We start from the raw sequence: 26,091 nt of genomic DNA, 5'->3' as shown, positions 1-26,091 counted from the left end.
GTACCCATGCCTCCCCGGATACACCCTGCCAAAGCCGCAAATATTCAAGTTCTTGGGTGTTTATTGTCACGTTCGAGGTCAAATTAGTGATATTTTGCAGCTTTTTACGGAATTGGAACCATTGACACGGTAGGAAAAAGCTATTTGTATCGGCCTAACTCTAATTTCTTAAATATGAGATTCAATGAGAGATAGCTTCTTTGTAAAGAGATTCGAGGTCATTGACATGGAAGCTTTTTTGAGATATAGCTAATATGTCGATGAACATCAACAAAGATGTTGTTTCACCTCGCCTGAAGGCTTGAACTAGGAAAGTTTGCGAATTAATATAATCAATGTTACACTTTCGAATGCAAAATTTCTCGTTAGTGTGCAGCTGTCATTGAGAACTTCGTTCGCTAATCAACGAAAGAGGAGGCAAAACCTTTCACGTGGTTTTTCCCTTAGCGCGGCATGTTCAGTTATATTTTGGTAAATGACAGAGGTCATCTTTTACGTTTTTGTATCTGACCTCTCACCATAGTAATGATTTTTCCGTTGTCGGTGGGATTCGAACTTGGATCAGGTTTCTAGTTTTTGGCTTGACCATTGTGACCATGGATGAGTGTCAATTGCATTGCATGCAATGAAAGCTGAATCCTCACTGAACAGTAAACACGCGATGGAAATGGACTGGGGCTGTCTTTTAGCCAAGAATGTGCGTTATGTCGTTTCGCCGAATTACTTAGTTGGTTCTACCCTCAACTTAGAGCCCCCATATCACCTGGGTGTTTGTTTGCAAATGTGTATTATTTCGGTTTTCCTATTCAAAAGGATTGTTGTAAGGCTAATGAGATAAAACCTCTTATCTTGAAATGTGTCAACCAGCTCCTCGCTCTTCCAAGTCATGTTTACAATGGCCGTGGGTGGTATGAATTTGTTTGTTTGTTACGAGAATAATCAATAACAAATTCAGATACTTGAATTGAAGAACCAAAACAATGATGGAACCCACTGTTTCACAACTTAATTGTCAAACTGAACATTGAGTACATAATTAATAAGTTTGTTCACTATAGCAAAAATTTCATTATTGAGATTTCTGTGGTCAAGAGGCTGTCAGGTTCATATGGATGCAAATCACATTTGTGGTAGATTGTATTTAATCCGCATAACTAATCAACCATGCATTGTATAAGAAAAAAAAAAAAGACATCTTGAATTGCACTGCTCAAATAACATACCAGTAAACCATGCATTTGTTTAAGATCCTGGTTAACTCTTACACCCTGTTCATGAAGTTGCTCTGACGAACATTTGCTGTGCTTTACATTGAGTCGTGAACTTAAAAGTATTATACTGGGAAACATATTTTCCTCTGCAAATTGAGAATCTCACAGGTATTGTATTCATTTTTCAGTCGAGATTAATACTATTAAAGAGATAAACAAGTGACACAATTCGAAATCTGAGTGAAATTTTTTAGAAGTTTTGAGAGATGCATCAGATTATCATTTTCAAATGTTTACTAGAAAAATTTTGCAGAATGATTTAAAAAGTTAAATAACTACTACCATAACTTATGTAAAGTGCCTTTTTCTTCATGTGTAAAATAGAGCATAATTGTTTTCAAGGTTTCACTTTTAAAGTCAATGTGGTGTTTGAATCAGAAAGAGACAATCATCAAATCATAGAAACTGGGAATTAAAATAAAAAGGCATCAATGAACAATTTATCGTGAAGCTATTCAAATGCAGTGTATCCGTCATGGACCATCTCATTTACAACAATGGAGTTCAAATCAATTTGTTTTTAACTGTAGTTTACTTGAAGCCTCAGTTGGTAAACACAGTGTTTGCAAATCGTATTGAAGGGATATTAGACCAACAACCATTCAGTTCTAAGGAAATTGCTGAATATACGAAACAGTGTGTTTGCAAAGTAAATAAATGTGTTATTAGTTTGTCCTGACCATGAGATAAAAGGAAAGTTGAAGTCCTTCATAAGAATTCACACCTCAAGCTGTTGTTTTGGGTAGTCTGTTACTCTACTACAGAGTTATGGATAATTTGTTTTGAGCTGGGCCAAACACTAGGTTTGTACGTGACAAGCTTCCAGGATAATGCTAGGATCAGAAATCTGGTGTCATGTGCATAGATAGATGGAGAAGAAGGGTAAACTTTGGAGGTATTTTATCATGTTGAATTGATCATTTGTCCTTTTTCTTATTGTAGCCATCATGTGGATCAGAGTGAGGACAATGGATGGTCAAAGAAACACTCGTGTGAGGGGTTTGAGCAAACTTACCAAAATTGAAGACCTCAGGACTAAGCTTGAAGAAGCTTTTGATGTTCCACCCAGTAAACAAAGACTCTTCTTTAGAGGAAAACAGGTAATAAATTATCAATTTGACACTCAATCCTTTTTACTAAAGCCATTATTTGGCTAGCAATTTTACATGTAGTACATTATGATAACAGAAAAAATGCAATAACGGTGGAATGATAAATTTTTTGTTATTGGTGTAACAAATACTGTTAATTTTGCTTTCCCTTGTCTCAACTTTTCCCCGAATGCTCAAATTTCAAAGAAAAACGGTGGTTGATAAACATCGAATTGTTAGAAATTGCTGATTGACACATCCCAATCTTTAACCATAATGGGTACAAGCCTTGTAAGTTCTGTGTGACGTTTTTTCTCATTGGTTTTTCTTTTTCTTTTTGCGTGTTTGAAGTTCATTTATTTAAGTCTTTTCACTCTGTAATTATACTTATGTTTCACTAGCACTTTTCTTTGTCATTTCGTTACCGTCTTGTAGTTGCTTTGTGCAGCTTGCATAATTAATATCATGTAATATAACTGTTTTCTTGTTTTCGCTAAGCGCAGTTAAGTAATGTTTCTGAGGCCGTAACAATGTAAGTATTTTATAGTCCTCTTTCTTTTGTTTTGTTCGATATTTCTTTAAGTTGTATATTGTGTAACTATTGTAACCGTTTATTTTCTTTTTCGATCAACATCAGCTAATCAGGATTAAAGTGATTTATATTCAAATGAAAGACGTGGAGTTGATAATTTTGGAGCCACAGGCCACAGATTTCGCTTAATTGCAGTTTCAAACCCAATAAAATGAATTATGATAAAGTGGTAGAGGCAACAAACTAGTAGATGTTTTCAAAAAAGCATCTGATGCAAGGGCCGGGCATGGAAGAAACAAACACTAAGGGCTGGTTATTTAAACAAAATTTAGCCCTTCTTTAACAAAACCGCATTTTAAAGCTCTTCAATTTAGCCGAACCTTTTATCTGAACGTTTAATTTTATGAACATGCAGTGTCTAGAGGGCCGAAAGCTTAAAGTGTAAGGAAATTTTTTAGAAAATTCATCCCTCTAAGTCTAAGAGAGTATCTCTGAGGCCCACTGCTTGCAAACTGGGTTAGCGTTAGACCTTGTGTAAATAACTACCTCTAAGTTTTTCAAATGAGTGAAATATCGCCAATTTTATCATGTACAGCGCAACACCACCTTTTAGTTTCAGTTTTGTTATTATGTTTTGTGTACAGCTCTAGCTAAGGAAGACAAGCGTTCAGTGAGCATAGATATTACTGTATTCATTAATCATTCCTTAAGGAATAGTAAAATAAGTGCAAAGTGTGTACATGTATTTATAGCCACTTAATTAGAAGTTTACTGTTTCTTTGTTGAAAGCTTAAGATATCCTTAACTACAGTTCTGGATATCTCAGCTCATTTTTTCCTCAATGCATTTCACTAAATGTCCCAAATTAGTTGTTCTTATCAGAAAGCTCTTCTAACACAAACTAAATGTTCCAAAATGACCATTGATTATACAAGAAAGGTAAAAACGTGATTCCTTACTAATAATTAACAGGAAATTGGAATTCAACACCAATCCTAATATCATGAACCTGCCATCTCAAACTATTTTTGGTTTCCATAGGGAGTCAGAGTTAATGAGGTTTTACTGTAATATGAGCAGATTTTTGGATTATTTTTTATTCTTCAAGGGTTAGGAGACTACCTTGTAACTGGCAGAAATATCTGCCCTTATTATGTTATGCTATACCATGGATTAAGGTGTGTGTTAATATGCTTACTTTTAGATTCCAGTTGTATTATTTTATACTCACTGACGTCAGATATACCTGTAAATGAATTTATCATTGTGACTCTTTAAGACCTTATAGTTAAATATAACTATAGGGTCTTGAGATATTAATGTGAACAACAAGCGACATTTCACTTCGTGCTTTATTCTGTTGGTATTCTGAAGGGCTATGATTTGTAGCTTATTATAACCTGATTATTGTGTGAAGTTGAGTGCATGATATTAGTCAGTATGATGTAAGGGAAATCCTTTATTTTTCCCTTTATGGTTGTGCCTTACCCTAAGTGTGCTGGCATTCTTAATGTGTACAAGTACCTATGCATTATGATTATTGAACATTAAATTGGATTTGGATCTCGGCCAATTTATTGATTTGTCAGTGAGGTGTCAAAAAATGACAGGAAGAGTGCCTTAATATGACGGCTGGTTTCCATAGAAGATTCAATCATGATTTAATGGACTTAGTCAGTGTGCATGCTGGCTGCCATGCTTTTAATACAGTGTTTTATTCCAACCTGTCAGTCACACTCTTTGAAATTAACAAATGCTGTGTTAACAAAACTGAGTTTCTCCCCAAAATATCAACACATTTTCAGGCATAAGGGTGTTCAAGAGAAGAGAGAAAGATATTAATTCTAGGGTACTGGTTGATTTTATTACCAAATTCTTTGTGGCACAGTTATAAGAAATGTACAGCAGACAGAGCTGGAGATTGATATCTAGATCTTTGGAGCAAAGGAGTAAATGTTTCATGTATATCCATTCTTATTATTTCACAATTATGCCTTTTTACCATATTAGGGCATTGGAACACGCAAGATATGTTACACGATATGTTACACAGGGCAATAATACAGATGGAAAGTAAAGCAACAAAATGGGCACTCTGAACAAACAAAACCTTTTTTTTTTTTTAATATTTTAGACTTGCTCATTTTTTGCATTTTTCCTTGCCCAGGAAAGTATTACACAACTTGCAAAATACATTTGACTGTGGGTATTATGTGTTAAACCATTGAATAAGGTATTTATTACCTTTACTTGAACTGGTGTTGTTTAACACAGCTGTGTCAAAGTACAAGGTCTAAAGGCTGCAATCTTTTTGTGGATGTGAAATCTGAGAAAGTGATAATCAAAGAAATATTGTATTGACATCTTTGTATGATTGGGAGATGACTCAGAAACTCGGATGTGACACCTGACACTTAGTTAGTGAAAGATAAAAGTCGGCAGTGTTTTTTTTCATGGACATAAAAATTATCTAAAATTTCAGGATTTTCAAAACAGATGACATCCTTTCTAATGTTATGGCCTAAGTGGAACATTTTTGTCTTTTTATGTCAATAACCCACATGGTGCTGGTCCTTGCCATTTACAGGACACTTGTTGTGGTAAAACCTAGAAATGGGGCCAAGATTACTGTGAAGTTCCCTTTAGCTAAGTGGTAGAGTAACAGAGTGGAATCTGAAGGTCTGGAGTTCAATATACCTTCTAGGCTTGTATGTTTTGTGTATCCAGTTCAGTTCCTGATATATTACTTTAGAGTAAAGGCTGATAGTTTCTAAAGAAACTGTTTGGGGCTGCGTCAGTGGGGGTAATGAAATAATTTGGATAAAAAGTTGAAATGGTAAATTGGCCACTGTAACGATTACAAAAGCTGACATTTCGAGCGTTAGCCCTTTGTCGGAGCGAATAGAGGAATTGTGGGTTGTGTGTGCTTTTAAAGGCAGGAAATGGAGCTATGTTATAGGTCGGAACATGGCAACGAGAAAAGCACGAATAAATTAGTGGAATGAAAAGTGTTCGTCGATACCTGTGGGATTTAGACTGCCGGTTTGAAAGATTAGCTTTTGTTCAAGAGTTTACGGCTTTCCGTGCTACCTAAGTGTAAGGAACAACCGCAGATTGCCATATGTTGCTTAGAATGATTAGGTAAATTAAAATGTCTAGTGACTGGTTTTGATGTGTCCCTGTCATTCCTTTCCACATCGCGAAGGTGTTCTCGGAATCAGTCACCTAGTCTTCTGCCTGTTTCGCCGATGTCTATCTTTTTGCAACAAGTGCTAGTTATGCAATAGATTACATTGGTGGAGGTGCACGTGAAGTGATCGGTGATCATAATGGATCGTTTGGGTCTCGATATTTTCTCAGTGTTGTGAATGAAAGGACACGTTTTGCATTGTGCACGAGCGCATTAAAAAGTGCCTGGTTGGTCTGACCAAAAAATGGCCTGACCAAAAAATTGCCTACATTTTTGTCGCGTTTGGATGAAATGAGCGGAGGCTGGGAAAAGATATTGCTTGTCTCTGGATCGTTTTGAAGTTATTTAAAGTTTTTAAGAATGATGGATTTAACTGAGTGGCTGTGAGGGTGAAACTTGAGAGTGAATGGAATGTGGTCGGAATCTTCCTTTTGTGACGTTTGTAGTGCTGAATGTCGATCAATAAGTTGGGCACGGTGGTAACCCGCTTGAATGACAGAAACAGGGTAACCAACGAAGGGCTAACGCTTGAAACGTCAGCTTTTGTAATCGTTACGGTGGCCAATTTACCATGTCAACTTTGTTGATATATCCAAATTATTACTCTAGAGAATTGTTTCTTTCAAAGTTCCTCTTATTCACATGTGTATGTACACATAATGTACAAAAGATAAAGCTGGGAATTCACTTGAGACCTAAAATGGGTAAACAAAGTATTCAAGCTAAAGAGGTCTATTTCTGCAGATTTTTTTACTCCCTGCATGTGTTGAAACAAGGAGTGTCTTTCTTTATAAGACGAATTAGCTTGCTCTCTGACATCTTTCCTATTCTATATAGATTTAGTGCCTTCAGATGGTTATTCATGTTAAACCCCTTTGGTGTAGTGAACTCCACTCAAGCTCCTCCTGGCACTTTTTTTTTACTTAAAAATGGAACATTCTTTTATCTTTCAATTTAATCTTGTGTGGAAAAGGTAAGACATATCTAGCTCCAGTTGTGGTTAATACAGACTATAGCTAATTGTCGTGATACATGTGTGAATCAAGTAATCTATTTTATTAATGTTTCTAAATTCTCTTCTTACTTTAGCTTGAAGATGGCCACACGTTGTTCGACTATAATGTAGGGCTTGATGAGATAGTTCAGTTAATGATAAGAACAATTGCTCCACCCAACGACATTAACAATAATGGAAAACAAACCCAAGATGAGACTGAACAGTCAGTTGATAAAGAAGATGAGGAGTCTGCCATGCATGTCAATGGTCATGTGTCAAATAAGGACCAGGTGCAGTAATAATTCTTGATACACTAGACTTAATTTGAAAAGTGTGATTGGTTGAGAGCATTCAATCGATTAATTTACAATAGTATGTATTGACAGGATAACCAAATATCTGCAGTAGCTAGTTTATCAGATTGTCTTAAAATGTATCAAACCTCATCTATAAGTTATCTGCTAAAGCCAAAAGCTGAGACAGATAACTCAGACCTTGGTTTTGACAATTCATGATACCATGCTCAACCTCATCCAACACTTGCTTATTATCAGTCAGGTTACATTTTTATAGTTTGTTGCCCACACAGATCTGATAAGGCCTAATGATTGTTTTGTACCAGTCAGCTAGGTCTAAGCAAAATGGCCTTGAAGATGTTTCAAGGTTATAGGGTCTACTGAATTTCTCAGTGGACATTTGACTAATTTTTGTTGGTTTGTCATGTGAAAATAAGGAGTTAGAAGGGGACAAGACTCAACCAAGTACTTCAAAAGAAAAGGTTCCAGAAAGCCTATATAAGGTATGTTGTTTCAAAAACTATCTGCCCATAGGGTTTTTTTGAATAAATAGTGGCTGAATTTGGTCTTTTGTAAATATTTCTAGAATTTGTAAGCATTATTTCATAAACAAAGGTTAGTATTGGAGATTTGATCGTCTTAAATGGGCTTTGATATGTATTTGTTGTTAAAATAATTTTTAATTTTTTTCCAGTACGTGTAGAACTACATGTATGACACAACACAATTTTCACTCAGATAGGTGAAATGATAGATGCTAAGGATCCAAAAATGGGTGCATGGTTTGAAGCCAAGATTGTGGACATTTCTGTGGCAGAAGAAAACAACTCAAGCTCCATTTTATATCATGTGGTTTTTGATGGGTATGATAAACTTAAAGTGTACTTGACAAAGTCAAACCAGTAAAATGAAAGGTCTGAACAAAGCCAAAAGCATATTTGACAAGGGAAGATGAATTATTAAACTGAGAGATGAATATTTCAGAAATTTTAAGATTGTCTGGGGTGTATTGTAAAATGCAGTCACATCACATTTGTGTGGCTTGTATCGTGAATGGTGTGTCAACAATGAAGTAACTAGTTTCAGCAAACTTAACAGCAGATCAAAAAATACATAAGAAAAACAGAATTACTGGTATAGTCCTAGAAGAGGTCATGGAAGGTTGTGGAATTATGTGGGTGTTCAGATCAAGGTTTAGTGATATTGCAATAGTTTGTTCATAAAAATGAATTTAGCCTTTAATTAAAATTCTTTCCTCTCATACAACCCATAAACACCTTTCTGCAAAACATTTCTCAGGTCATGGTTTTGTTATTCCTATAGTTCTGAGGAAGATGAGGTGAATGAACTTCCTGAGAATTCTATTAGACCCATTGCTAGAACTGCCATTCCATGGGAACAGGTAAATCAACACTTTGTTTAACAAGCAGTAAGGATTACTGTCCTAATTGTATCACCTCTTTCTTGGTTGCTATGCCTTGGAACAATTGGTTTAGCAGTGCTATTTCATACTTTGTGACCTTTTTGGCAGGTTAACATTGAAGGCTTGACAACAAGTTAAATACATTCTTTGCAGGAGCTACCATAAAGTTGCCTTGTTTAATAAAGGATGTGGTGAACCTTTACAGAAGTCCTTCTCCATAAACTAAATCAATGGAGAGGTTATGGAATGCACTATTCTGCAAAAGTTGTTCTGTTAGCATGATCACATCTTTGTTTTAGCTTGATCTAATAATAAACCAAATGAGGTGGAACAATCAGAAATGGTCAATGTTTGTTTAAGCTAATTAATCGAGTACTGCAAATCTGACTGCGCAAATATAATTTCAGCACAACTTTGATCTTAATGGGTTGGTCTTCAAACCATGTAGATATTTTTTGATAAAAGAAACTGTTTACACTGTTGTTTGATTTTGTTGCTAGCTGGTTGTAAAAAGAAAAGATTGCTTGAACCAAGAGCCTTTATCTGATTCAGTTAGATTTTTTCAGTTGCCTTCCCTTGTTGAATTTGTTAAATTTCTTTCTCTGACAGTGAAGCTTCTGTATGACTTTCACCTTAGTACTCTTCTCTTTTTTATCTTTTCCTATTTACACTCTAGTTTTATATGCAGACACAAAGCAAAGATCACTTGAAAAATCTAGATTAAGGGATGATTAACCAATAAATCTTCAAATAAATAACTAGTGTAGATATGAACAAAAAACAAAAGAGACCAGGAATTGCCTGAATGCAGAACAACACACTAGATTAGCTGCACAGTGGATGCTACAGACTGCATTGAACCTGTTGTTTTCTATTTTGTGAATTATATGGAATGAAACTGTTGCAAGATTAGGAAAATGCAGCTGCCCATGATCTGTTAAGTAATAAAGAAGGGAATTAAGTTCCAAAGGAGGGTGGAATATATTTGCCTGTGGCATGCAGGTTTTACTAGAGCTCAATCCTGTCAATAATGCCCAATGAAGGTTTCAATGAGATGTCATCCAAATGACCTGTGGTCTGCCTATTTTTCCATTAAGATTTCAGTGGGACAGCTTGTAATGGCAAATTATAACCATGATGAGCCAGACGAGAGAGGTTACTGGTACGATTTCAAAATCACAAAAAAGGTACAGTTATTAAAAGTATGGATAGAATAACAAGATATAAGGGGTATAATGGTCAACTGGTAATTTTTACTAGGTTTTGTTATAAAGGCCACATATCTTTTTGTATTAACTGTGTACTAAATTACTGCCTTAAAATTTGTTCTACAGCTTGATGGTCTTACAAGAAAAAGTAGAGAGCTTTATGCCAGATTGTTATTAGGGTACAAAAATTTTTTTGTTAGTTGCCAGTTGGTCAATGTGTTGTTTGATTTTCTTAATTTTTGTAATTTTCTCAATTATTTCTCTTATTTTTTACAAGGGTCTTTGTCGTTTCTGTAACCTTTTGCATCCTCTGAATGTTTAGACAAGTTATTTTCTTACCTTCTCCCAACTGAAGAGTGAATTGGCCATTTGCAGGTTAAAAAAACAGAAATGTACCAGTCAGAGCATAAGCTTTATTTGGAAAGTGAATTTTTGGCTGTGATGGAAAGCAAATTTCTCTTTGTTTTAAGTCAAAATTTTTGACATTCAAAATAGGGAAAAAAGTAGGATTCAGACAAAAATAATCTTGATTTGTACCATGCATCCTTTCCCTATTTAGGCATTTCTCTTAATTGGGGCAGCTAAGATTTCATTGGGTTTCATGGAACAACCTAGACGCCTGTTATTTTTTTGGAAAATCAATTTTATGATATTATTTTAAACATAACATGCTTTTGGTATCAGCATTTGTGTTAGAAATTCTGCAAACCATTTTGGAAGTGAAATACTCTGGTTGATAATAAATTTTTAAACAGTTTTAAAAGTGGAAATTGGCATCAAAAGCTAGTGTCAAGCTTTGTATATTTTGTGGATAGTCAAGTGTTGAAATAGCTATGGTACCATATTTCACCTCTTGCTTTAAGAAATAGCACAGAAGACACAGTTGCAGAAGAGTGCAGACTTAAATTCATAGACAAAGAAATATTCCAGATTGAAGGTCCTCCAGGTATGTTGAAGAGCCTTGAGTATGTTTTAAAGTGTTACATCAATTTGGTGCTCAAGCAGGCACACTGTAGGAAGTAGACAGTAGCCAAAGTCCTGATTCGGTCTTCCCACGCTCATTTATTTTCTATAAAACAAACGTTGGACATTTCTATTTGGTGGATGCAGACACCGAAATTGAGTCCTTCTGGGTCCAAGACCTGTGTTAAGTGGACTCTTTAACAGGCTTTATAACAGATTTTTGTTTACTTCAGGGAAACTGTGCAGTCTCAAAATTGATTTTAGTTTACCTCATTAAATGTTATACCTTGTAAGAAAGCAAAATGTGTTAATATGCTTATTGAATCACAAACCACTACAATGGTGACCCATTAATAGGCACACCACATAACAAATTGTATCCGAGAAGAGTGAAGCCCAAAGAAATAAAAAGCAGTATTTTCTCTTTTTATACAGACCCCTGTAGGTCAGGGGAATCTATAAGTTCATCCAGCAGTAAATCTTCACCAGCCAAAAGTATGTACACAAAATAAGTCTAATAGACACGATTCGTAATAAGTAAACCAGGTACTTAACAGTTTTAGAACCAGGTCAGTACTTCAACTGAATAAAGTGTTTTAGTGTTTATTTTGTTTGGGCAATAAGAACAAGAAAGAGCCAAAGCAAAGTAATGAGAAGGATATTCATTTATCAGTAACAGCATTGCAATCATTAGTTGTTCTGTATCATCAACCATGTCAGCCCTTTCACTCTTAAAATGGGAACTTATTGTACCTTTAACTCTCCCGTTCTTTAACTATATATTGCCTTACAAGGATTAAGTGTAAATGGGGGAACTCATAGTTTTTTCTTTGTCTCCTGCTTGTGACAAAACAAAAAACCAAAAATTGTTTCCCTTTCAACCCTACTTTTGTTTGTTTTCTCTCTTCACACAGTTGCTTGATAATGTATTTATATCACAAGTATAAGTTAATTGTCAATCACTACTTAAAGTTGAAGTATTACACATTGTCAAGTAGTGGATGTATGTTATGTTATATTTTACCTCTTTTTCTATTGTGGAAATCATTATAAAGGACAAGTGAAGCCTGACTGCAGCTACTGTAAAGATGACCCAAAGAAATTGTGCAAACATTGCAATTGTCATAAGGTACATTATCAAGTTATGAGAGTTACAATATTCTTTTAGGTAGATTTTTCAAATCAGAAAGCATGTAGCTCAAATTTAATTAAAACTGCTTTTTTCCCCATGTTGTAACAATATGTGTTAAAGTTGAGACTTTAATTTCAGGTGCTTACAACAGCACTGGTATTTGGAGACCTTGAAATTTCCCCCAGAAAATTCTGTACTTAGGGGGTACCTTTTCCTAGCTGTCATTATAATGTGATCGTGATATATGTGATCTGTATTTTATTCCGATAATCGTATCTTCAATTCTTAAGGATTGTTGCTGCTGCTTTATTGTTATAGCAGAAAAAAAAGAATTGCTGGGCTCCTCTACCTCAATCATCTCCCAAGTAGTCTACTCTCTCAGATTTTTTGTTTCCAACAGCCCTTCAAGTGGAAAACTGTAGTTCATAGGTGCCAGGTGGTAATTTTTGACATTGTAACCCCATCTCCCCATTCCCATATACTGTTAGTACCCATTTATGGTTGGAGCAAAGGGATGGAGTGGGTATAACATTTATTTATTTATTTTTTCTTGAAACAAATATCAAAACCTTGAAAATGAATTGAATGCTCCTGTCTGCCATGCAGGGAAAATAATGAGTGGTCACTTTTAATTGTTTGTTGTGGTCTCTTTGTTACAGTGTGGTGGAAAAGAAAACCCTGGTGACCAACTCCTTTGTGATGAATGTGACTTGGCCTATCACATCTATTGTTTGTCTCCACCTTTGGAAAAAATTCCTGAAGATGATGAGTGGTATGCTTCTCATTTTCCTTTGCTGATATTGTGATTGTTTATTTTGTAGTTCTGGAAATTTTGATGAAATTGAAACTATTCTCATAAACATGATTCTAATATTGTTTTCAGGTATTGCCCTCTGTGTAAAAATGATACATCACAGGTAAGATGGTACATGTAGTGTTTGGATCCTAATAAAATCATGTGTGCATGTAGTCCATACCCCTTATTAACTGGACGTAATTGTATTACAAATTAAAGTATTTTAAATAAAAAATAAAAAAAACTAAATGAGATGGACATGTAAGATGAGTTTCCAAGAAATCTGAGTATCAAGTGTCATGAAAGAGAAAGAAAGAGAAATTGAGTCGTATGATGAAATTCTTCAGCTTCATGTCCAATAAAGCATGGTGTTGGGTTAAATTTATATATTTCATTGGTATTAAATAATTTGTTACTTTGTGTCTGTTAGGTTATTCATGCTGGAGAGAAACTAAGAGAAAGCAAGAAGAAAATGAAGATGGCTTCTTCAAATTCAACTACAAACAGGGATTGGGGAAAGGTCAGCATCAAATGTTCAAATTATCTCTAATTTTGATGGTACAAATGGGGCAGATTTAGTCATGCTCTTCAGGTCACATTTCATCAGCGTTTTGATTTTATAGTGATTTGCTCTTGTGTAAGGTTGTAGGGGTCAAAATTGAAATAGAATGGAAAAAAATAGAATGTATATGCATTAAATACAAGTACAACAATAGAGCTGTTGGTTTCTTGATAGAAATTACTCAAGAAAATGATTTGGCACAACAAACTTGGTGATCAAATGATAAAAACTATTGAACTTGGCTATTTTATGATATCATAGTTTGTTGGTGGCAAGTAATTGTATTATTTACAAGCTAAAATTTACTTTCTTATACAGTGGATTTACTTTGAAAACTGATTGGTTGAGAGCATACAGTTGACATACAAACTCTGCTTAGTTTTTAAGCCCCTTGTCTCATTATTTTGGTGTTCTCGAACTTTTGCAAGCTCAGATAAAAGTGTCTTCTTTTGCAGATTGTTTAGAAAATGTATAATAAAACAAGTGTCAAATTTGGTTTTTGCATGCTAGCATGAATTATCAAACCTTGTGTCTGTCTTATCTGCCTCAGCCTTCAGCTTTGCTAGACAATTCAGACCTCAGCAAAAAATTTGATAATTCATGATATACATACAGGTTAGTTAACCACTTCCCATGGGGGCTTTTCAGGGCCAATTCCCACCCATCCCACTCCAGGGGAGGACATCCACGACACAGTAATCTCGTGTGTGGGAAATTAACGTCTCCTACCCTTAACCCTGCAGGAGATGGGGCCTACGGTTTATCCATCCTTACCTGAGAAGACTAGAATATCTATCCATTTCTTGATTATGGAAAGGTAGCAATTTCCCCTCACTTATTTTAAGACCATGAGTATTGGTCCATATCATGCTTAACTTCATCCAATAATTGCCCTGTACTTTGCATTATGCAAGTTTATTAACCAATAATTATTTTTAGGGTATGGCTTGTGTTGGGCGGACTAAGGTTTGCTCTATTGTGCCTCCAAACCACTTTGGACCAATCCCTGGAGTTCCTGTAGGATCTTGTTGGAAGTTTAGAGTTCAGGTTTGGGTTCCTTTTCTTTTTTTTCTTTTTTTCTTTTTTTTTTTTAGAATTTTGGAGGTATTATGCAATGTAAAGGAGAAGATTGCTCTAAAAACTCTGCACTTTTCCTCTCTTGTATAAAAATGGATATTCACAGACCTTACTTTCCAGGGTGTGTGGAGGTGCGGTGGCCTCATGGTTGGTGCATTTGACTCTGGATTGAGTGGTCCGGGTTCGAGCCCCAGCCGGGACATTGTGTTGTGTTCTTAAGCAAGACACTTTACTCTCACAGTGCCTCTTTTCACCCAGGTGTATAAATGGGTACTGGCAAATTTATCCTGGGGGTAACCCTGCAATGGACTGGCATCCCATCCAGGGGGGAGTAGAAATACTCCTAGTCGCTTCATGCTACAGAAACCGGAGTTAAGCACCAGCCTAATGGGCCACTAGGCTTGTAAACAGACTTTACCTTACTTTCCAGGGTGTCTAGAGGCTCAAAGGGACAGTCTAACCTTTCAACTCTTGTTTCAAATACGCTTAACCCTTATGAGTGATCAGCATCTATTTTCTCGTTACAGTAAAACTACTGAATCATTCATTAAGATCATAGGAATAAAGGATCTAAAAAGTTTTGATTGTTACACAAATTCTCCTTGTTAATAGCAAAGGAATTGTATTGAGAAGAGTAAGGAGAATATGAATATTGATGCTAGGGTTTTGGAGTGAAGCCATGCTGTGAGCTCTATTCAGGTTTAGTGGCAAGGTTGCCCAGCACCATTTGAAATGGTGTCATCTGTGAATGAATGAATTTTTTTAAAGCACATTTGAAGGTTGGGTCACTCTTTGGATTCTCAAAATATGACTAGCATCTTAGTTTCATAAAGGTTAATTTTCTAATGATAGGAATATAAATTACTTGGTTTGTAGAGCGCGATTGCTCTTTCAGTCAGAATTAGTTTATGTAGAATCTCAGAGTGAGAAAATAGTTTTCAATTTTGTTGTGCATAATAATTATGCTTACATCGCATCTACTTTGTGTTTGTAATTTATATGTATTTTGTTTTCATTTTGATTTCTTGCTCAAGGAAATATTTACTAAGCAAATAAAACTTTTGATCAACGCATTGAAGCTGTCAGTTTAGTGCTAACCAGCTGTTTGATGTTTTGTCTTTTTTCAGGTTAGTGAAGCTGGGATTCACCGTCCACATGTCAGTGGTATTCATGGTAGGGATGGTGATGGAGCCTACTCTATTGTGCTGGCTGGTGGATATGAAGATGATTTGGTGAGTCAGCAGACTACAATATGATACATTATCAGATAAATCAGTTGCTATGGTTTATAGGAAGTTCCTTTTCAACTAGTGAGATTTCCTACTATTTTTTTTGACCAAGTTGTAAAACTTGGAATTCTAAATTCTGTACAGAGGAACCCTGCCTTTCAGTCATCTCAGTGGTATGATCTCATTATTGCTCTTTTTTTTTTTTTTCACCCTGCAAAACAACCATGCACTTTCTTATAAAAAAAAACACTCATTAAGGGGTCCCCCATTTTTACAGGTAACAGCCTGTTTTTATGAGAAAGGGAATAGGTGTTGAAGCTAACAAGTGAAGCAATTTAGTCATTGAGCTTTGTCGGAAAGTTGATTTATACCAAAGTCGTCCACTTAGGTTATTTAGATGCCTGGCTGTTTTTCTTGTGGCTTCCTCCTAGCTCTGTGGTTCTCTTCAACTTGAAGCCCTGTGTATATGTTCATTTTTTTACTTTATGTAGGGGTGAGAGGATACTTTAAAAACTTGTAACCTTGAATAGAAAATATAGCTTATGAAGAGGCTTTGCCAGGAATCACTTCTGCAATATACCATGCTAATTGTTTCTCAAAGTGTTTTTGGAGGGGGTTGAAGTTTTGCAGATTATTGAGGTTAACAGGTATTTTCATGATTGATTTGGATCTGAAACTGGTACTAGGTGTTGTATTTGATGGAAAGGGGGATCACAGTTATCAATGTTTGCAAGTATATATGTATGTATATAAATAAAGTGTGACTTGATTTTCGTAGAACAGTGCTCAATACATAGGGATGAACTTGTAGTTTACTTGTCTTTTTCCTCCCACAATATATGTATATAAATATATATTTATCGTTTGAGCTCCATTGATTGAAATTTTTGCTTAGGACAATGGAGAGGAATTCTTTTACACAGGAAGTGGTGGTAGAGATCTCTCTGGAAATAAAAGAACAGCTGAACAGTCATGTGATCAAACTTTAACCAAGATGAACAGGTGAAGTTAGTAAGAGGCCTTACTAAAGGCATAAAGGCTGATAGTTTGTAAAGAAACTGTTTGGGGCTGCGTCAGTGGGGGTAACGAAATAATTTGAATATATCAACAAAGTTGAAATGGTAAATTGGCCACCGTTACAATTATAAAAGCTGACGTTTCAAACGTTAGCCCTTCGTCGTAGCGAAGGGCTAACGACGAAGGGCTAATGCTCGAAACGCTTGCTAAAGGCAGCTGAGTTTGTGTCCAAAATAAAGAAAATTATATATTTATTTGAAAGGAGAAACTACATGTAACCCTGAGTATGAACCTAAAAGGCATATATATCCAATCTGTTTCAGGGCACTGGCAAAAAATTGTTCCGTTCCATTAAATGATAAAGATGGAGCAGAGGCTAAAAACTGGAGAGAAGGAAAAGCTGTGAGGGTGGTATGTTCTAAATTTGATTTTGTACAGTAATTTATTTTGTAAAGTAATTAATCGCAGATTTAACCCATTAGATCACTTCTTCACTTGTTAGGGTTTAAACTTAATTGGTATTCTTTATATATGACCCCATATCAGGTTAGAAGTGCCAAGCTGGCAAAACACTCCAAATATGCACCAGCAGATGGGAATCGATATGATGGCATATATAAGGTGGGTAGATCATACAGGTTCACAGAAGTGTACTGTATGGTGTGGCTAATCACAGTCTCTGGAAGATTTTTAATCCTTTTGATATTTATGTTTCTTTTCATATGACACATTTTTTTGTTTTTACCACACCTTGATATCATTTGTGATATATTATTGAACAGACACACAGCAATGTGGAATATGCAGTAAATGGCTTGAACCCGGGGGTAATATGTGAAGGTGTAGTCTGATCGTCTGGGTGAGTGTAGTCCTGAGAAGAACTGTTGTCGGTGGTAGTGACTGACATTTCGACAACCTGTGCGGAAGTCATCATCAGAGTCAAGTGAATGATTGTTGTCAGTAGAATGTTCTTATTCCAGTTCGTGTGAAATGATTGGTTGGTTTTGCCATGATGTTATTGGCTGTAAGACTCAAGTGACGTAAGTCGGTCCTGATTGGTCTGTTTCGATCTGTTGGTAAAGTTAGGTCGTTCTTTTTTGGTCGTTTGTGATGTTTATGACGTGAATGAGTTGTTTGTATGGAGCAGGTAGTTGTTGACATCTGTTTAGGGGAGTCTGTTCTAAGTTAGTAAACCAGCTTTCCAGAGTCAGTCATTGAAAATAGTCAACACGACGAAATTAACACATTCCACAACCACCTTAACGAACAAAACACTGACATACAGTTTACCAGAGAAGTTGAAGAAAATGGCAAACTTCCTTTTCTAGACTGCCTGGTAAGCCACAATGACAACTCATTATGAATGACAGTTTACAGGAAACCGACACACACCGACAGATTACTAGACGAGTCATCCTACAACCCTACATCACACAAAGCCACAACTATCAGAACTCTAACACGATGTGCACAACTAGTATGTGACTTGACAGACAGCTTATCTGACGAGAACAAATACCTTCACCGTGTTTTTACGAAGAACAACTACAACAACGACTTCGTCCAACGAAACACTCACCAACTCACTACCTCTACTGAAACAAATGACACTGCAACCCCTACGACTACAGCAACCATACCGTACATAAAAGGCATGTCTGAAAACATCTCGCGCATCTTACTACCCTTCAATATCCGCGTCGACCACAAACCCATCACCACACTACGTCAGTTACTAACCAACGTTAAAGACAAAGATGAACCGAGGAACAGACAGGGAATAATTTATAAGATCAATTGTTCCGACTGCCAAGCCTCCTACATCGGTGAGACTGGCAGAAACCTCACAACAAGACTGACTGAACACAAATGGGCGACAAGGAAAGGTGATGTCAGCAATCACATTGCTGAACACCATCGACTTGACTTACCAACCACAACATTGACTGGGACTCTGCGCAATGCCTAACCTACAGCACTGACTATTTTCAACGACTGACTCTGGAAAGCTGGTTTACTAACTTAGAACAGACTCCCCTAAACAGATGTCAACAACTACCCGCTCCATACAAACGACTCATTCACGACATAAACATCACAAACGACCGAAAAAGAACGACCTAACTTTACCAACAGATCGAAACAGACCAATCACAACCGACTTACGTCACTTGAGTCTTACAGCCAATAACATCACGGCAAAACCAACCATTCATTTCACACAAACTGGAATAAGAACATTCTACTGACAACAATCATTCGCTTGACTCTGATGATGACTTCTGCACAGGTTGTCAAAATGTCAGTCACTACCACCAACAACAGTCCTTCTCAGGACTACACTCACCCGGATGATCAGACTACACCTTCAAATGTGGAATATATTCTTTAAATAGATAACTTTTTTGGCCTTTTATTTTCATGCAATTGCTTTACACATTTCCTCTGACAATCTGCATTTGACAGGTTGTGAAATACTGGCCAGAGAAGGGAAAATCAGGATTTATTGTTTGGAGATACTTGTTGCGCAGAGATGATGAGGTGCAGATCAGTTTATTCTTTGAATGATAATAAAGGATCACTTCAGATCTTGTATACAACTCCTAACAAGAGGAAAATTAATACGACTTTCTTGTAAAGTCAGTTGGTACTAAATTGGGTGGAATTTTATCTTTTTAACGCTTGTTCAATAAGACCATGCACACAAACAGAAAAAATTCACTTCTTTCAATTCATCATATTTGAACAATTCTTTTAACAATTTTATCTAGTCCCCAGCACCATGGACAAAGGAGGGCAAGAAATTAATTAAAGAACATGGCTTGAAAATGGTGGTAAGTGAAATATCTATGATACATTGAATATCTACTGCGAAGGATTGTGCATCATATGAAATATATGTGTTAAAAATTTTTTGTGATATTTTTCACTTTGCCAAAGTGATAACAAAGCAGGTTTACAGGGGAAAGCATGTTTTCATGGTGGTGATCACTATTGTGCAGATACAATTATATGACTCGCAATAACTTGAACCATCAATGACTGCAAAGAATATTGGGTTATCAGTTATAAAATTACATTAAAATAATTGCCGAGGGAGACCAAGATTGCATGTCTTTCAAGTTAAAGTAAGTTTGAACCATCAGGAACCATATATTGAGGTTCTACCTTTACCTTAGTCAGACTGGGTCTCTAATCATGATTGAATTTCATATCTCTAGTGTGTTCTACCTTCTCAATTTTCACTTTTATCCACATTACTGTAGTTTTTTGGTTATTAGGGGCACTGTTTTTTCTGAGAAATTCATCTTTTCTGTTAAAAACTACTGCCAAAGTCCGGGTGCATCTCATGGTTGAATATTTTTGGGTATCATCAGTATCCTGAAGGATTTTTGGAGGCACAAGCCAAAAAAGAAGAGGAAAAAAAGAAACAGCAGAAAGAAAAAGAACAAGACAAGGAAACAGGAAAAGGAAAAGGGAAAGGCAAGGGTAAAAGGAAACGGGATGAAGGTTAGTTTAAAATTATTTAACCAGTCAGTATGCAATTTTGGAAACAGGAGAAAAAGGAAGGGGAAAAAAAAGAACTCCCATGAAGAAAACAATGCTTAACTCACTGTTTTTAACAATTTTTAATCTTGAATTTTATGCTGAAACTACTTATATAAATGATTTTATTCTTAATCATTTTAAATTTTATCGTCATAGGATTTGTATATAATTATACTGTAATTGTTATATTGTTATAATACAATAGTAGATACCACACAAGTGAGTGCTTATTTTTGCGGATGCTGATTGGCTAGTTCGCAAGTGAACAGCAAAACTATTTACCACGAGTGGCCAATGAGATAAAATTGTACATGAGTGACTTAAACAGAATTTCTCCCAACAACATCATTACATATATGTGCACGATCCTTCGCAGTAAAGCACTATTTAAGCAACAGTGAAAATCAGACCTGAAAAAAATTCAGGCCTGTACGGGATTCGAACCACTGACCTCTGCGATACTAGTGCAGCGCTCTACCAATTGAGCTAACAAGCCAACTGGGAGCAGGCCATCAAATTAATTCGACATAAACCCGTAAGATGATAAATCAAACAACAAACATATGAAATACATATATATGAACTGCGGTTATGAAACGTATATGTGCACGATCCTTCGCAGTAAAGCACTATTTAAGGAATAGTGAAAATCAGACCTGAAAAAAATTCAGGCCTATATGGGATTCGAACCACTGACCTCAGTGGTTCAGTAGTTCGAATCCCGTACAGGCCTGAATTTTTTTCAGGTCTGATTTTCACTATTGCTTAAATAGTGCTTTACTGCGAAGGATCGTGCACATATACGTTTCATAACCGCAGTTCATATATATGTATTTCATATGTTTGTTGTTTGAACATCATTACAATATGAAGCAAACAAGTGCTGACAAAAGAAAAGTATTAGTTAAGGGATTATTAGTTGATCTGTAACAACTACTCCAAACTAACACCATATTAATTGTTTAGCAGACAGTAGGGAGAATTACTAACTAGTGACATCTAACACCATCTAACACCATAAGAATTGTTTAGCAGACAGTAAGGAGAATTACTAACTAGTGACACCTAACACCATCTAACACCATAAGAATTGTTTAGCAGACAGTAGGGAGAATGACTAACTAGTGAGATCTTGGGAGTGAGAGGTTTCAGGGTGAAACTTGAGTTGCAGAGAATTGTCTTCAGTTTTCCTCCTTTCATTTTTGTTTTTTCACTACTGTCACTGTAAGTCCTGTATTTGATACTTAGGTGATGTGAGCCCAGCCAAATCACCTCCAGCAAAGAAAAGAAGCTATAAGTTACCAGAAAAGATGAAAGAATTGCTTGATGCTGATACAGTAAACACAAAACTCTGGAGTGAAGTCACTAGTGAATTACAAGACTACCCAGTGAGTTTTTATTCTTACAAGCAATATGTTATCATATTGGCAGTGTTACTAATAATGGTTAAATATATTTTGACAAATTTGATTACAACGTGAAAACTATTTTTGTAAGAGTATATCTTTATCATTATTCCATACTTGTACACTTTTCTCTTACTGCTGTTTATTTTATTTTATTTTTGATGACGTACTGGTAAGAAATCTTGTAATTCATCTGCAGACATTCATTCAAAAGGTAGAAGAGGCATTTACTTGCATTTGCTGTCAAGATATTGTATGTGAACCTATAACTACAAAATGTCTTCATAATATCTGTAAGGTAAGTTTCTTTTTGCTCTTTCCATTGAAGGTTAAATAAATATATCTAGGTTCCAAGATTTTAGCTGCTGGTAGTATTTGGGAAACTCTTAGAAATGTTTAGTGCAAATGAGTTTTGTGATGTTGGCCTCCTGGGGAATGAAACCTGTCAGAATAATTTTAAGGATTGCAACTAATAAACTTGCTCCACATCAAGGCAAAGTCATGATCATGTGATGACATGTAAATATTGTCCACTTCAAAGAAGGGTAAACACTGCAACTAAACCCAGGGCTTCACACTAACTTTTCAACTTACTAGCCAAGTGGCCAGTAACAACTTAGATGTTATAACAATTTCAGTTTGATTACTAGCTAGGTGGTGGAAATGGAAAACCACTAGCTAAAACTGAATTTCTACTAGCCTATGGCTAGTTGGCCACTATTAGTGTCCAACCCCTGTGAAACTTTGGGCCTTGGACTCCTAATAGTGACCAACATCTAATTTCTTCTTCAATCTCCTTCGATTATCAATATCACTTATTGTTACTATCATTACTATGACAAAATCACTGATTGTAAAGGTCACAAGAGTAAAGGTAATTGTCACCAATTTAAGAAGCTCTTGACTATTAAACAAATTCTCCTTTTCAACACCTAGGAAATGTCTAGAGAACAGTATAAAAAATATGGTAATTTGGTAATATCAACTAAGTTGAAATTGTAAATTGGCCACCGTAAAGAGTTAAATAGCTGACGTTTCGAGGGTTAGTCCTTTGTCAGAGCGAATGGACGAAGGGCTAACACTCAAAATGTCAGCTTTTTAACTCTTTATGGTGGCTAATTTACAATTTCAACTTAATAGTTGATATTACCAAATTACCTTGTTACCCCCACTGACACAGCACTGCAGTTTCTTTAGAAACTTACCCCTTTATTCAGTATGGAGAATATGCATAGTAAAGTTAGGGTGTAACAGGTTAATGTAATGTTTAATTTTAAATTCTTCATCCAACAGTTTGATTGATTATTGAAAAAAATTAATTTGTATTTTCACAGAGTTGTCTACAACGCTCCTTTAAGGCAGAGGTTTATTGTTGTCCAGCTTGTCGCACAGAGCTTGGAAAGAACTACAAATTCATAGTGAACACGCATTTAGATGCAGCTCTCAATAATTTGTTCCCTGGTTATACTAAGGGGCGGTGACCCCTCCCCTCTTAGGTTGCTTTTGAAATGTAGCTGAGCATAACTCATACTACTCTTAAATATTATGGAAAATTGTCTTCTTAATGATAGACCCTACAAACCCTAAGCCCCTAAACATGAAAACACAATGCCCTTAAAAAATGGACTAGAAATTTTCAAACAATTTTATTGTTAGCCCTTACTAACCTTCAATGCAAATAAAAAATTAAGAATGCACTTTCCTTACTTTATTAGTAGGCAGTCCATCTCTTGGGTTTGTATTTTCTTAAATTTTCGCCCAAAAGTAGGTTATAAAACCTAAATTAGATTACAGGGGACAGACATAAGAAATAACTTTACATTGATCACTTAGTGCTCTCTCCCTCAACTATTTAATTCCACCTATGTTTTTTTGCTTTGAAGAATTATCAGAAGTTGCCTTTTAAAGCCTTAGAGTTCAAAATTACCTCTATCATGATGCTTTTAGATAATTATCTATAAATGTTGTTATTTTGGGGTCTATGTTTTCAAGTTTTGGAGTCTAATGGGTCCTTGTTTTTAAGACATGCTATGAATGACATGCATTAACGTGAGATTATATGTTATCAAGTATATTTGAAAATACCTATTTGGAATTTTGCCTTTCTCAAGCTAACAACATATTGTTCTTTCAACCAATAATATGCGTGGCAGTGTAACTTAATAGTACTTGATTGTATATTAACTATATTTTGTTAATTGTGATAAGATGTTATGAGTAGTTGTTGTGAACATGTTTGATGCTTGAAGTGAAGATTCAAGTACGTTCTTTCTCATGTGGCATGTGCTTGTTGTGCCCAAGTGCTATATGCTTACTTTGTAGATGTTCAAGAAATTTTCAATGGAGTTTCAAAAGTTATCCTTAATTAGGTAATTTGGTTATATCTACTAAGTTGAAATTGTAAATTGGCCACCGTAACGAGTTAAAAAGTTTTGAGCGTTAGCCCTTCGTCAGAGCAAATGACGAAGGGCTAACGCTCGAAATGTCATCTTTTTAGCTCATTACAGTGGCCAATTTACAATTTAAACTTAGTTGATGTAACCAAATTACCTTGTTGCCCCCACCGCAGTTTCTTTAGAAACTTTCAGCCTTTATTCATTTATCCTTAATTAGTTGTTACTTTGCTCTGTGATTGTTTTGGAAAATTTGTGCCACCCATTCTGATGCAACACCAAAATCAAGCATGATTACTCTGCCTACTATGTCCAGGAATGCATTCAGTAGCAAAAATGGAAGATTCAACGAAATTTGGTCAAATTTGTCAAAATTAAATCAGCTAAGCAAATTTGTTGATTTTGATGAAATATTGCCATTTTTGTCAGTGTATACATCTCTGGACATAGTCCTACCTTAGGCAGTTTTGTTGTACTTTGAATTCTCACAAGTTCCTTACAATTTTCGTTTATCTTTATTGACTGTTGTGATTAATTTGTTTTTGATAGTACCACACTCAGTGGTAATGCATTGTTGTATGCATAATGCATCTGTCTCCTGTGGGTATTGGCTAGATATAGTAGTGAAATTTGAGGTACATTTTCTCAACAGAGTGAACTGTTTCTTGACAGTCAAGGAGCAGAGTCCAAAAGAAAAATTTTGAACTATTCTAGATTTCAATTATTGTAGGTTGATATGATATTCTTCAGGTAATGCTGAACATTTTTTCTTAATGTTGGGAACCATTAGTTTTAGTTATAGGTGTTGTAAAATTATTTTTTTGATATCATATTATATTAAAGGGCTGTTCATTTTCAATTGCATTCTTGATGGGATTAAGTTTCGTGTCAGTATTCCAGTTTTCTTGGTCATTGGTCCATAAATTAACTGAAATACTAGGTACTCCCCTATGGGTCAAAAACCTGTCATTTGTGGTACCACTGGAGCCATGGGTGTTTTGTAAGAGGAGTTGACTGCAATCTCTGTTTTGGCGGCTGAAATAAGTCAGGATGTAAAGATTACCTAAAAGATTGTTTGTCCTGTTATTGGCTCGTGATTTCTAATTTCCTAGGTGTTCTTAAAGCATCGCACTAAAAATTAAAAGGTTTCTGGGTAGAGGACAGCTGCAACCTTCTTTAATTTCACCAAACCCTAGCAGTTGCTCCCTGGTTTTACTTCCGGCCCTCATTATTGGGCCATTTGTATACATAGCCAACACCTTTCAGGAAGTGAGTCAGATTGAATTCCATCAGGTCAAGAAATGGTTCGAAAATTACAGTACATTTCAATTCCGGGGAAATAGAGATTTGGAGAATGCTAAAGGAAAATTGAAACAATTGTAACACTGCAGATTTCACAGTGTATAAAAAATTGTTTAGTTACTATGTTGATGTAGAAATTCAATTCCCTCAAAGCAATTACATAAATTATCACATTTGTAAAATAAATGATACTATGAGTGTTCTTGTTAGTCATAAACCTACTGTTTTGTTCACTGGCAAACTCAGTGAATTTACAGAAGCAGTAGACTGCACTTTCTATTTGGTTTACTGGCATAAAAATGGGGGAAGGGGAAGTTTGAAAATCACTTGCGTTTGGTTTCTCACTCACAAACTTTTCTTGTGTTCTTCTAACAACCTGTGGGGTGGTATAACGCTGGTAAACGTGTAGAAATTTTAGTCTACTGCTCAGAGTGAATCCTGAAATTCTATTGTTGAGCGAGTCATCCATCCTTGATTGGCTAACTTGGTGATGTACAAGAAATACACCAATCTGACCAGAACTACATAGCTTCAAGTGATAAAATAAGTTTGACTTCTAAGCCAATGTTTGCATCCACTTGTTTAGTACCTGCTGAAATAATTATTCACCCTACTTTCAGCCAATACTTTTCTGCATACTTAGATCAGAGCAAACAG

The 26,091-nt window shown here is 35.7% G+C and overlaps 1 protein-coding gene across 6 annotated transcripts; it reads left to right on the top strand.

Annotated features, from left to right (window-relative positions):
* The first annotated feature begins 24 nt into the window (after window positions 1-24).
* LOC111343202 (E3 ubiquitin-protein ligase UHRF1) lies at window positions 25-24,991 on the top strand. Of its 6 annotated transcripts, none has more exons than XM_022950368.2 (25): window positions 25-129; window positions 2,214-2,371; window positions 7,174-7,371; window positions 7,815-7,880; window positions 8,116-8,240; window positions 8,701-8,779; window positions 9,898-9,987; window positions 10,135-10,187; window positions 10,872-10,954; window positions 11,407-11,466; window positions 12,027-12,100; window positions 12,763-12,875; window positions 12,987-13,020; window positions 13,330-13,419; window positions 14,401-14,508; window positions 15,666-15,770; window positions 16,663-16,769; window positions 17,108-17,195; window positions 17,331-17,405; window positions 19,251-19,325; window positions 19,556-19,618; window positions 20,162-20,294; window positions 21,582-21,721; window positions 21,939-22,037; window positions 23,074-24,991. In XM_022950368.2, exons 2-25 carry the CDS (start codon window positions 2,219-2,221, stop codon window positions 23,218-23,220), a joined length of 2,358 nt encoding a protein of 785 aa, XP_022806103.1. In that variant the 5' UTR covers window positions 25-129; window positions 2,214-2,218; the 3' UTR covers window positions 23,221-24,991. The 6 variants fall into 6 exon arrangements, with proteins under 6 accessions (XP_022806103.1, XP_022806110.1, XP_088590263.1 ...); XM_022950375.2 differs by lacking the exon at window positions 25-129 and adding an exon at window positions 1,017-1,379; XM_088734137.1 differs by lacking the exons at window positions 25-129; window positions 2,214-2,371 and adding an exon at window positions 3,349-4,072.
* The last annotated feature ends 1,100 nt before the right edge of the window (window positions 24,992-26,091 follow it).

This window comes from Stylophora pistillata, chromosome 9 (genome assembly GCF_964205215.1).
Source record: "Stylophora pistillata chromosome 9, jaStyPist1.2, whole genome shotgun sequence".
Lineage (NCBI taxonomy): Eukaryota > Metazoa > Cnidaria > Anthozoa > Scleractinia > Pocilloporidae > Stylophora > Stylophora pistillata.
This window is presented reverse-complemented; position numbering and strand designations above follow the sequence as displayed.

Bases quoted from the DNA above. Each gene is read 5' to 3' on its own strand.
- LOC111343202 (XM_022950368.2), top strand. From the start codon at position 2,219: ATGTGGATCAGAGTGAGGACAATGGATGGTCAAAGAAACACTCGTGTG. The intron at 8,241-8,700 runs GTATGATAAACT...TTATTCCTATAG, and splicing joins TATCATGTGGTTTTTGATGG to TTCTGAGGAAGATGAGGTGA. The intron at 19,326-19,555 runs GTGCAGATCAGT...AATTTTATCTAG, and splicing joins TGTTGCGCAGAGATGATGAG to TCCCCAGCACCATGGACAAA.